The sequence below is a fragment of the Salvelinus fontinalis genome, chromosome 7 (genome assembly GCF_029448725.1).
Source record: "Salvelinus fontinalis isolate EN_2023a chromosome 7, ASM2944872v1, whole genome shotgun sequence".
Taxonomy (NCBI): Eukaryota; Metazoa; Chordata; class Actinopteri; order Salmoniformes; family Salmonidae; genus Salvelinus; species Salvelinus fontinalis.
This window is the reverse complement of record NC_074671.1, coordinates 1,247,288-1,260,585: the sequence shown is the minus strand read 5'-3', so window position 1 is coordinate 1,260,585 and position 13,298 is coordinate 1,247,288. Positions and strand designations below refer to the sequence as shown.

The 13,298-nt window shown below is 49.3% G+C and overlaps 1 protein-coding gene across 2 annotated transcripts in view; it reads left to right on the top strand.

The window, feature by feature from the left end:
• hhatlb (hedgehog acyltransferase like, b) overlaps window positions 1-13,298 on the top strand; it is a 45,302-nt gene that overhangs the window by 16,175 nt on the left and 15,829 nt on the right. For both annotated transcript variants that reach the window (XM_055928154.1, XM_055928153.1), the window contains exon 5: window positions 1-128. This exon is cut by the window's left edge and continues 67 nt beyond it. In XM_055928154.1, the coding sequence (XP_055784129.1) occupies window positions 1-128 (128 nt within the window). The remainder of the gene's footprint in view (window positions 129-13,298) is intronic.

The following is a 13,298-nucleotide window of genomic DNA, read 5'->3' as shown; positions in this document are numbered from 1 at the left end:
CCACTCTGATCCTGTCCCACTGTGTACTGCTCTACAGTATCTCTCTGGTTAAACTGCGCTGGCTCTGCTTCCTAGCTGGACTCACCACCCTGTCCACATTCAAGATGGAACCATTCATATCCTGGCAGGTATGAAGAATACACTACAATACATTACTACTGGGTGGCAGGTAGTCTAGCGGTTAGAGAGGTGAGCCAGAAACCAGACGGGAGAAATCTGACGGGAAGTGAGCTGGCAACCGGAGGGGAGAAATCTGACGGGAAGTGAGCTGGCAACCGGAGGGGCGAAATCTGACGGGAAGTGAGCTGGCAACCGGAGGGGAGAAATCTGACGGGAAGTGAGCTGGCAACCGGATGGCTGCTGGTATCAAATCCTAGATGCCTTTGCCTGCCTTTGAGTCAAACACTTAACCCCCCTCAATAGGGTTAGGGGGTCCAGTGTGGGTGAGGGTTAGGGGTAGAGTTAGGGTTAGGGTTAGGGGTTGGGGTTAGGGGTTTGGGGTTAGGGGTTAGGGTTTAGGGTTAGGGCATCCAGTGTGGGTTAGGGTTAGGGTTTAGGGTTAGGGCGTCCAGTGTGGGTTAGGGTTAGGGGTAGGGTTAGGGTTAGGGTTAGGGGTTGGGGTTAGGGGTTTGGGGTTAGGGGTTAGGGTTTAGGGTTAGGGTTAGGGCATCCAGTGTGGGTTAGGGTTAGAGGTTAGGGGTTAGGGTTAGGGTTAGGGCGTCCAGTGTGGGTTAGGGTTAGGGTTAGGGGTTAGGGTTAGAAGTTAGGGTTTAGGGTTAGGGTTAGGGCGTCCAGTGTGGGTTAGGGTTAGGGGTTAGGGTTTAGGGTTAGGGCATCCAGTGTGGGTTAGGGTTAGGGGTTAGGGCTAGGGTTAGGGCGTCCAGTGTGGGTTAGGGTTAGGGTTAGGGGTAGGGTTGGGGTTGGGTTAGGGTTAGGGTTAGATGTTATGGTTAGGGTGGGGTTAGGGGTTAGGGCATCCAGTGGTTAGGGTTAGGGTTAGGGTTAGGGTTAGGGTTAGAGGTCAGGGTTAGAGGTTAGAGTTAGGGTTTAGGGTTAGGGTATCCAGTGTGGGTTAGGGTTAGGGGTTAGGGTTAGGGGTAGGGTTAGAGGTTAGGGTTAGATGTTATGGTTAGGGTGGGGTTAGGGGTTAGGGCATCCAGTGTGGGTTAGGATTAGGGTTAGGGTTAGAGGTTAGGGTTTAGGGTTAGGGCGTCCAGTGTGGGTTAGGGTTAGGGTTTAGGGGTTAGGGGTTAGGGGTAGAGGTTAGAGGTTAGGGGTTAGGGTTAGGGCGTCCAGTGTGGGTTAGGATTAGGGGTTGGGGTTATGGGTTAGGGTTAGGGTTAAGGGTTAGGGTTAGAATTAGGGTGTCCAGTGTGGGTTGGGGGTTAGGGGTTAGGGTTAGAGTTAGGGCGTCTAGTGTGGGTTGGGGTTATGGGTTGGGGTTAGGGGTTAGGGTTAGAGTTAGGGCGTCCAGTGTGGGTTGGGGTTATGGGTTAGGGTTAGGGTTAGAGGTTAGGGCGTCCAGTGTGGGTTGGGGTTATGGGTTAGGGTTAGGGGTTAGGGTTGGGGTTGGGGTTAGGGTTAGAGGTCAGGGTTAGAGGTTAGAGTTAGGGTTTAGGGTTAGGGTATCCAGTGTGGGTTAGGGTTAGGGGTTAGGGTTAGGGGTAGGGTTAGAGGTTAGGGTTAGATGTTATGGTTAGGGTGGGGTTAGGGGTTAGGGCATCCAGTGTGGGTTAGGATTAGGGTTAGGGTTAGAGGTTAGGGTTTAGGGTTAGGGCGTCCAGTGTGGGTTAGGGTTAGGGTTTAGGGGTTAGGGGTTAGGGGTTAGGGTTAGAGGTTAGAGGTTAGGGGTTAGGGTTAGGGCGTCCAGTGTGGGTTAGGATTAGGGGTCAGGGTTAGGGGTTAGGGTTTAGGGCGTCCAGTGTGTGTTAGGGTTAGGGGTTAGAGGTTAGGGTTAGGGCATTCAGTGTGGGTTAAGTGTTAGGGTTAGGGGTTAGGGTAATGGGTTAGGGGTTAGTGTTAGAGTTAGGGCGTCCAGTGTGGGTTAGGGTAGGGGTTAGGGTTAGGGGTTAGGGTTATGGGTTGGGGTTATGGGTTAGGGGTTATTGTTAGAGTTAGGGCATCCAGTGTGGGTTGGGGTTATGGGTTGGGGTTATGGGTTAGGGTTAGGGGTTAGGGTTAGAGTTAGGGCGTCTAGTGTGGTTGGGGTTATGGGTTGGGGTTAGGGGTTAGGGTTAGAGTTAGGGCATCCAGTGTGGTTGGGGTTATGGGTTGGGGTTATGGGTTAGGGGTTAGGGGTTAGGGTTAGGGTTAGGGTTAGAGGTTAGGGTTAGAGGTTAGGGTTAGGGCGTCCAGTGTGGGTTAGGGTTAGGGTTAGGGGTTAGGGTTATGGGTTAGGGGTTAGGGTTAGGAGTTAGGGTCAGGGCGTGCAGTGTAGGTTAGGGTTAGGGGTTAGAGGTTAGGGGTTAGGGTTAGGGGTTAGGGTTAGGGCGTCCAGTGTGGGTTAGGGTAGGGGTTAGGGTTAGGGGTTAGGGCGTCCAGTGTGGGTTAGGGTTAGGGGTAGGGTTGGGGTTGGGGTTAGGGTTAGAGTTTAGGGTTTAGGGTTGGGGTTGGGGTTAGAGGTTAGAGGTTAAGGGTTAGGGTTAGGGTTATTGTTTAGGGTTAGGGCGTCCAGTGTGGGTTAGGGTTAGGGTTAGGGGTAGGATTGGGGTTGCGGTTTAGGGTTAGGGTATCCAGTGTGGGTTAGGGTTGGGGTTGGGGTTAGGGTTAGAGGTTAGGGTTAGAGGTTAGGGTTTAGGGTTAGGGTATCCAGTGTGGGTTAGGGTTGGGGTTGGGGTTAGGGTTAGAGGTTAGGGTTAGAGGTTAGGGTTTAGAGTTAGGGCATCCAGTGTGGGTTAGGGTTAGGGGTTAGGGTTATAGGTTAGGGTTAGGGTTCGGGTTAGGGCGTCCAGTGTGGGTTAGGGTTAGGGGTTAGGGTTAGGGCGTCCAGTGTGGTTTAGAGTTAGGGGTTAGGGTTAGGGTTGGGTTAGGGTTGGGTTAGGGTTAGGGCGTCCAGTGTGGGTTAGGGTTAGGGTTTGGGGTTAGGGTTAGGGTTAGGGGGTGCAGTGTGGGTTAGGGGTTAGGGGTTAGGGTTAGAGTTAGGGCGTCCAGTGTGGGTTAGGGTTATGGGTTGGGGTTATGGGTTAGGGGTAGGGAATCCAGTGTGGGGGTTATGGGTTAGGGGTTAGGGTTAGAGTTAGGGCATCCAGTGTGGGTTGGGGTTATGGGTTGGGGTTATGGGTTAGGGTTAGGGTTAAGGGTTAGGGTTAGAATTAGGGTGTCCAGTGTGGGTTGGGGGTTAGGGGTTAGGGTTAGAGTTAGGGCGTCTAGTGTGGGTTGGGGTTATGGGTTGGGGTTAGGGGTTAGGGTTAGAGTTAGGGCGTCCAGTGTGGGTTGGGGTTATGGGTTATGGTTAGGGTGGGGTTAGGGGTTAGGGCATCCAGTGTGGGTTAGGGTTAGAGGTTAGGGTTAGAGGTTAGGGTTTAGGGTTAGGGCGTCCAGTGTGGGTTAGGGTTAGGGTTTAGGGGTTAGGGGTTAGGGGTAGAGGTTAGAGGTTAGGGGTTAGGGTTAGGGCGTCCAGTGTGGGTTAGGATTAGGGGTTGGGGTTATGGGTTAGGGTTAGGGTTAAGGGTTAGGGTTAGAATTAGGGTGTCCAGTGTGGGTTGGGGGTTAGGGGTTAGGGTTAGAGTTAGGGCGTCTAGTGTGGGTTGGGGTTATGGGTTGGGGTTAGGGGTTAGGGTTAGAGTTAGGGCGTCCAGTGTGGGTTGGGGTTATGGGTTAGGGTTAGGGTTAGAGGTTAGGGCGTCCAGTGTGGGTTGGGGTTATGGGTTAGGGTTAGGGGTTAGGGTTGGGGTTGGGGTTAGGGTTAGAGGTCAGGGTTAGAGGTTAGAGTTAGGGTTTAGGGTTAGGGTATCCAGTGTGGGTTAGGGTTAGGGGTTAGGGTTAGGGGTAGGGGTAGAGGTTAGGGTTAGATGTTATGGTTAGGGTGGGGTTAGGGGTTAGGCCATCCAGTGTGGGTTAGGATTAGGGTTAGGGTTAGAGGTTAGGGTTTAGGGTTAGGGCGTCCAGTGTGGGTTAGGGTTAGGGTTTAGGGGTTAGGGGTTAGGGGTTAGGGTTAGAGGTTAGAGGTTAGGGGTTAGGGTTAGGGCGTCCAGTGTGGGTTAGGATTAGGGGTCAGGGTTAGGGGTTAGGGTTTAGGGCGTCCAGTGTGTGTTAGGGTTAGGGGTTAGAGGTTAGGGTTAGGGCATTCAGTGTGGGTTAAGTGTTAGGGTTAGGGGTTAGGGTAATGGGTTAGGGGTTAGTGTTAGAGTTAGGGCGTCCAGTGTGGGTTAGGGTAGGGGTTAGGGTTAGGGGTTAGGGTTATGGGTTGGGGTTATGGGTTAGGGGTTATTGTTAGAGTTAGGGCATCCAGTGTGGGTTGGGGTTATGGGTTGGGGTTATGGGTTAGGGTTAGGGGTTAGGGTTAGAGTTAGGGCGTCTAGTGTGGTTGGGGTTATGGGTTGGGGTTAGGGGTTAGGGTTAGAGTTAGGGCATCCAGTGTGGTTGGGGTTATGGGTTGGGGTTATGGGTTAGGGGTTAGGGGTTAGGGTTAGGGTTAGGGTTAGAGGTTAGGGTTAGAGGTTAGGGTTAGGGCGTCCAGTGTGGGTTAGGGTTAGGGTTAGGGGTTAGGGTTATGGGTTAGGGGTTAGGGTTAGGAGTTAGGGTCAGGGCGTGCAGTGTAGGTTAGGGTTAGGGGTTAGAGGTTAGGGGTTAGGGTTAGGGGTTAGGGTTAGGGCGTCCAGTGTGGGTTAGGGTAGGGGTTAGGGTTAGGGGTTAGGGCGTCCAGTGTGGGTTAGGGTTAGGGGTAGGGTTGGGGTTGGGGTTAGGGTTAGAGGTTAGGGTTTAGGGTTGGGGTTGGGGTTAGAGGTTAGAGGTTAAGGGTTAGGGTTAGGGATATTGTTTAGGGTTAGGGCGTCCAGTGTGGGTTAGGGTTAGGGTTAGGGGTAGGATTGGGGTTGCGGTTTAGGGTTAGGGTATCCAGTGTGGGTTAGGGTTGGGGTTTGGGTTAGGGTTAGAGGTTAGGGTTAGAGGTTAGGGTTTAGGGTTAGGGTATCCAGTGTGGGTTAGGGTTGGGGTTGGGGTTAGGGTTAGAGGTTAGGGTTAGAGGTTAGGGTTTAGAGTTAGGGCATCCAGTGTGGGTTAGGGTTAGGGGTTAGGGTTATAGGTTAGGGTTAGGGTTCGGGTTAGGGCGTCCAGTGTGGGTTAGGGTTAGGGGTTAGAGGTTGGGTTTAGGGTTAGGGCATCCAGTTTGGGTTAGGGTTAGGGGTTAGGGTTAGGGCGTCCAGTGTGGTTTAGAGTTAGGGGTTAGGGTTAGGGTTGGGTTAGGGTTGGGTTAGGGTTAGGGCGTCCAGTGTGGGTTAGGATTAGGGTTTGGGGTTAGGGTTAGGGTTAGGGGTTAGGGTTAGGGCGTGCAGTGTGGGTTAGGGGTTAGGGGTTAGGGTTAGAGTTAGGGCGTCCAGTGTGGGTTAGGGTTAGGGGTTAGGGTTAGGGGTTAGGGTTATGGGTTGGGGTTAGGGGTTAGGGGTAGGGAATCCAGTGTGGGGGTTATGGGTTAGGGGTTAGGGTTAGAGTTAGGGCATCCAGTGTGGGTTGGGGTTATGGGTTGGGGTTATGGGTTAGGGTTAGGGTTAAGGGTTAGGGTTAGAATTAGGGTGTCCAGTGTGGGTTGGGGGTTAGGGGTTAGGGTTAGAGTTAGGGCGTCTAGTGTGGGTTGGGGTTATGGGTTGGGGTTAGGGGTTAGGGTTAGAGTTAGGGCGTCCAGTGTGGGTTGGGGTTATGGGTTATGGTTAGGGTGGGGTTAGGGGTTAGGGCATCCAGTGTGGGTTAGGGTTAGAGGTTAGGGTTAGAAGTTAGGGTTTAGGGTTAGGGCGTCCAGTGTGGGTTAGGGTTAGGGTTTAGGGGTTAGGGGTTAGGGTTAGAGGTTAGAGGTTAGGGGTTAGGGTTAGGGCGTCCAGTGTGGGTTAGGATTAGGGGTTGGGGTTATGGGTTAGGGTTAGGGTTAAGGGTTAGGGTTACAATTAGGGTGTCCAGTGTGGGTTGGGGGTTAGTGGTTAGGGTTAGAGTTAGAGCGTCTAGTGTGGGTTGGGGTTATGGGTTGGGGTTAGGGGTTAGGGTTAGAGTTAGGGCGTCCAGTGTGGGTTGGGGTTATGGGTTAGGGTTAGGGTTAGAGGTTAGGGCGTCCAGTGTGGGTTGGGGTTATGGGTTAGGGTTAGGGGTTAGGGTTGGGGTTGGGGTTAGGGTTAGAGGTCAGGGTTAGAGGTTAGAGTTAGGGTTTAGGGTTAGGGTATCCAGTGTGGGTTAGGGTTAGGGGTTAGGGTTAGGGGTAGGGTTGGAGGTTAGGGTTAGATGTTATGGTTAGGGTGGGGTTAGCGGTTAGGGCATCCAGTGTGGGTTAGGATTAGGGTTAGGGTTAGAGGTTAGGGTTTAGGGTTAGGGCGTCCAGTGTGGGTTAGGGTTAGGGTTTAGGGGTTAGGGGTTAGGGGTACGGTTTAGAGGTTAGAGGTTAGGGGTTAGGGTTAGGGCGTCCAGTGTGGGTTAGGATTAGGGGTCAGGGTTAGGGGTTAGGGTTTAGGGCGTCCAGTGTGTGTTAGGGTTAGGGGTTAGAGGTTAGGGTTAGGGCATTTAGTGTGGGTTAAGTGTTAGGGTTAGGGGTTAGGGTAATGGGTTAGGGGTTAGTGTTAGAGTTAGGGCGTCCAGTGTGGGTTAGGGTAGGGGTTAGGGTTAGGGGTTAGGGTTATGGGTTGGGGTTATGGGTTAGGGGTTAGGGGTTAGTGTTAGAGTTAGGGCATCCAGTGTGGGTTGGGGTTATGGGTTGGGGTTATGGGTTAGGGTTAGGGGTTAGGGTTAGAGTTAGGGCATCTAGTGTGGTTGGGGTTATGGGTTGGGGTTAGGGGTTAGGGTTAGAGTTAGGGCGTCCAGTGTGGTTGGGGTTATGGGTTGGGGTTATGGGTTATGGGTTAGGGGTTAGGGTTAGGGTTAGGGTTAGGGTTAGAGGTTAGGGTTAGAGGTTAGGGTTAGGGCGTCCAGTGTGGGTTAGGGTTAGGGTTAGGGGTTAGGGTTATGGGTTAGGGGTTAGGGTTAGGAGTTAGGGTCAGGGCGTGCAGTGTAGGTTAGGGTTAGGGGTTAGAGGTTAGGGGTTAGGGTTAGGGGTTAGGGTTAGAGTTAGGGCGTCCAGTGTGGGTTAGGGTAGGGGTTAGGGTTAGGGGTTAGGGCGTCCAGTGTGGGTTAGGGTTAGGGGTTAGGGTTAGGGTTAGGGGTTAGGGTTATGGGTTGGGGTTATGGTTTAGGGTTAGGTGTTACGGTTAGAGTTGGGCATCCAGTGTGGGTTGGGGTTATGGGTTGGGGTTATGGGTTAGGGTTAGGGGTTAGCGTTAGCGTTAGAGTTAGGGCATCCAGTGTGGGTTGGGGTTATGGGTTGGGGTTATGGGTTAGGGTTAAGGGTTAGGGTTAGAGTTAGGGCGTCCAGTGTGGGTTGGGGTTATGGGTTAGGGTTAGGGGTTAGGGTTAGGGTTAGAGTTAGGGCGTCCAGTGTGGGTTGGGGTTATGGGTTGGGGTTATGGGTTAGGGTTAGGGGTTAGGGTTAGGGCGTCCAGTGTGGGTTGGGGTTATGGGTTAGGGTTAGGGTTAGGGTTAGAGGTTAGGGCGTCCAGTGTGGGTTGGGGTTATGGGTTGGGGTTATGGGTTAGGGTTATGGGTTAGGGTTAGGGCGTCCAGTGTGGGTTGGGGTTATGGGTTTGGGTTATGGGTTAGGGTTAAGGGTTAGGGTTAGAGGTTAGAGTTAGGGTTAGAGGTTAGGGTTAGGGCATCCAGTGTGGAAGCCCCCCGCACCGCTCCAAAAAACGTGCATATGTCTGTCTGGAAGTCAAATTTCGGTTGGATCTTGTTTCCAATCTATATACTATTATATACGATTATACTAATACTATAATGCTACTATACTGCCACCATAATGTTACTATATGACTATTATACTATTGCTGAACTAGTACTAAACTGCCATTATAGTATTACTATACTAATACTATACTTCTACTGTAATACTATACTGCAACTATACTACTACCACTATACGGGTACTATAATACAACACAAATATCATTACTAAACTGCTGCTAAACTATTACCATACCACTACTATACTGCCACTATACCACAACTATACTGCCACCACACCACTGCTGCAATGCTGCGATACTCCACTATACTGCTGCAATGCTGCTACTATACTGCTGCTATACTATATTATGCTGCTACTATTCTGCTGCAATGCTGCGATACTCCACTATACCGCTGCAATGCTGCTACTATACTCCACTATACTGCTGCAATGCTGCGATACTCCACTATAATGCTGCAATGCTGCTACTATACTCCACTATACTGCTGCTATACTGCTGCAATGTTGCGATACTCCACTATACTGCTGCAATGCTGCTACTATACTGCTGCTATACTGCTGCAATGCTGCGATACTCCACTATACTGCTGCAATGCTGATGCTATACTGCTGCTATACTGCTGCAATGTTGCGATACTCCACTATACTGCTGCAATGCTGCGATACTCCACTATACTGCTGCAATGCTGCGATACTCCACTATACTGCTGCAATGCTGCGATACTCCACTATACTGCTGCAATGTTGCTACTATACTGCTGCTATACTGATGCAATGCTGCGATACTCCACTATACTGCTGCAATGCTGCGATACTCCACTATACTGCTGCAATGCTGCGATACTCCACTATACTGCTGCAATGCTGCGATACTCCACACCACTACTGCAATGCTGCGATACTCCACTATACTGCTGCAATGCTGCGATACTCCACTATACTGCTGCATTGCTGCGATACTCCACTATACTGCTGCAATGTTGCGATACTCCACTATACTGCTGCATTGCTGCGATACTCCACTATACTGCTGCATTGCTGCGATACTCCACTATACTGCTGCAATGCTGCGATACTCCACTATACTGCTGCAATGCTGCTACTATACTCCTGCTATACTGCTGCAATGCTGCTGCTATACTGCTGCAATGCTGCGGTACTCCACTATACTGCTGCAATGCTGCGATACTCCACTATACTGCTGCAATGCTGCGATACTCCACTATACTGCTGCTATACTGCTGCAATGCTGCGATACTCCACTATACTGCTGCAATGCTGCAATACTCCACTATACTGCTGCTATACTGCTGCAATGCTGCGATACTCCACTATACTGCTGCAATGCTGCTACTATACTGCTGCTATACTGCTGCAATGTTGCGATACTCCACTATACTGCTGCAATGCTGCTACTATACTGCTGCTATACTGCTGCAATGTTGCGATACTCCACTATACTGCTGCAATGCTGCTACTATACTGCTGCTATACTGCTGCAATGCTGCGATACTCCACTATACTGCTGCACTGCTGCGATACTCCACTATACTGCTGCAATGCTGCTACTATACTCCACTATACTGCTGCACTGCTGCGATACTCCACTATACTGCTGCAATGCTGTGATACTCCACTATACTGCTGCATTGCTGCGATACTCCACTATACTGCTGCAATGCTGCTACTATACCGCTGCTATACTGCTGCAATGCTGCTACTATACCGCTGCTATACTGCTGCAATGCTGCGATACTCCACTATACTGATGCACTGCTGCGATACTCCACTATACTGCTGCAATGCTGCTACTATACCGCTGCTATACTGCTGCAATGCTGCGATACTCCACTATACTGCTGCATTGCTGCGATACTCCAATATACTGCTGCAATGCTGCTACTATACTGCTGCTATACTGCTGCAATGCTGCGATACTCCACTATACTGCTGCAATGCTGCGATACTCCACTATACTGCTGCATTGCTGCGATACTCCACTATACTGCTGCAATGCTGCGGTACTCCACTATACTGCTGCATTGCTGCGATACTCCAATATACTGCTGCAATGCTGCTACTATACCGCTGCTATACTGCTGCAATGCTGCTACTATACCGCTGCTATACTGCTGCAATGCTGCGATACTCCACTATACTGCTGCATTGCTGCGATACTCCAATATACTGCTGCAATGCTGCTACTATACTCCACTATACTGCTGCAATGCTGCGATACTCCACTATACTGTTGCAATGTTGCGATACTCCACTATACTGCTGCAATGTTGCGATACTCCACTATACTGCTGCTATACTGCTGCAATGCTGCGATACTCCACTATACTGCTGCAATGCTGCGATACTCCACTATACTGCTGCTATACTGCTGCAATGCTGCGATACTCCACTATACTGCTGCAATGTTGCGATACTCCACTATACTGCTGCAATGTTGCGATACTCCACTATACTGCTGCTATACTGCTGCAATGCTGCGATACTCCACTATACTGCTGCAATGCTGCGATACTCCACTATACTGTTGCAATGTTGCGATACTCCACTATACTGCTGCAATGTTGCGATACTCCACTATACTGCTGCTATACTGCTGCAATGCTGCGATACTCCACTATACTGCTGCAATGCTGCGATACTCCACTATACTGCTGCTATACTGCTGCAATGCTGCGATACTCCACTATACTGCTGCAATGTTGCGATACTCCACTATACTGCTGCAGTGTTGCGATACTCCACTATACTGCTGCTATACTGCTGCAATGCTGCGATACTCCACTATACTGCTGCAATGTTGCGATACTCCACTATACTGCTGCAATGCTGCGATACTCCACTATACTGTTGCAATGCTGCTACTATACTCCACTATACTGCTGCAATGCTGCTACTATACCGCTGCTATACTGCTGCAATGTTGCGATACTCCACTATACTGCTGCAATGCTGCGATACTCCACTATACTGCTGCAATGTTGCGATACTCCACTATACTGCTGCAATGCTGCGATACTCCACTATACTGCTGCAATGCTGTGATACTCCACTATACTGCTGCAATGTTGCGATACTCCACTATACTGCTACTATACCGCTGCTATACTGCTGCAATGCTGCGATTCTCCACTATACTGCTGCAATGCTGCTACTATACCGCTGCTATACTGCTGCAATGCTGCGATACTCCACTATACTGCTGCAATACTCCACTATACTGCTGCTTAACTGCTGCAATGCGGCGATACTCCACTATACTGCTGCAATACTCCACTATACCGCTGCTCAACTGCTGCAATGCTGCGATACCCCACTATACTGCTGCAATGCTGCTGCAATGCTGCGATACTCCACTATACTGCTGCAATGCTGCGATACTCCACTATACTGCTGCAATGCTGCGATACTCCACTATTCTGCTGCAATGCTGCGATACTCCACTATACTGCTGCAATGCTGCTACTATACTCCACTATACTGCTGCAATGCTGCGATACCCCACTATACTGCTGCTATACTGCTGCAATGCTGCGATACTCCACTATACTGCTGCAATGCTGCGATACTCCACTATACTGCTGCAATGCTGCGATACTCCACTATACTGCTGCAATGCTGCGATACTCCACTATACTGCTGCAATGCTGCTACTATACTGCTGCTATACTGCTACAATGCTGCGATACTCCACTATACTGCTGCAATGCTGCGATTCTCCACTATACTGCTGCAATGCTGCGATACTCCACTATACTGCTGCAATGCTGCGATACTCCACTATACTGTTGCAATGCTGCTACTATACTCCACTATACTGCTGCAATGCTGCGATACTCCACTATACTGCTGCAATGCTGCGATACTCCACTATACTGCTGCAATGCTGCGATACTCCACTATACTGCTGCAATGCTGCGATACTCCAATATACTGCTGCAATGCTGCTACTATACTGCTGCTATACTGCTGCAATGCTGCGATACTCCACTATACTGCTGCAATGCTGCGATTCTCCACTATACTGCTGCAATGCTGCTACTATACTCCACTATACTGCTGCAATGCTGCGATACTCCACTATACTGCTGCAATGCTGCGATACTCCACTATACTGCTGCAATGCTGCTACTATACTGCTGCTATACTGCTGCAATGCTGCGATACTCCACTATACTGCTGCAATGCTGCGATTCTCCACTATACTGCTGCAATGCTGCGATACTCCACTATACTGCTGCAATGCTGCGATACTCCACTATACTGCTGCATTGCTGCGATACTCCAATATACTGCTGCAATGCTGCTACTATACTGCTGCTATACTGCTGCAATGCTGCGATACTCCACTATACTGTTGCAATGCTGCTACTATACTGCTGCTATACTATATTATGCTGCTACTATGCTGATGCTATAATATTACTGTACCATTACTATACTGGTACTACTATTATCATATTACTATACTGCTACTATACCGGCACTATACTACCACTGTAATATTACTATTATAGTACTACTAAACTAGTACTAAACTATTACTATACCACCACTATCATATTACTATACTGCTACTATACTGCTGCCATACTGCTGCCACTATACTGGCACTGTGCTATTACTACTACACGGCTACTATCATATAACTATACTTCTACTATACTGCTACTATACTGCTTTACTGCTACTATACTACTGATATGCTGGTAGTATGATGCATCTATACTACTATTACTATACTGCTTTACTGCTACTGTACTGCTACTATACCACTATTATTCCATTACTCTACTATAACTAATATACTACTACTAGTCTATTGTTATACTACTGCTATCATATTACTATACTGCTACTATACTGCTACTACTATTACTGTACCATTGCTACTATACTACCACTATCCTATTACTATACCGCTACTACTATAGTATTAATATAATATTACTACTACACTACTACTATCCTATTATTATACTTCTACCATTATATTACTGTTTTAGTACTATACTTTTACTGTACTATTACTATTGATGGGTTCGGATTTATAAACTTTAAATATTGTTAATTATCAGTTAAACTAGACATTTAAGTCATTTACATTTAAGTCATTTAGCAGACATGAGGAACGCCATAGTCTGCTTTATACACCAGCAGTTAACGGGTATCTGTAGGGGATCCAGGGGGCTTTGGGAGATGCTGAGTAGAGGAGAGGCATGACTGCAGTCACTGATGATAATGGTGGAGAGCTCTGGAGTAGTGAGGAAGGGGGGTTACCACTATTCTATTACTATGCTATTAC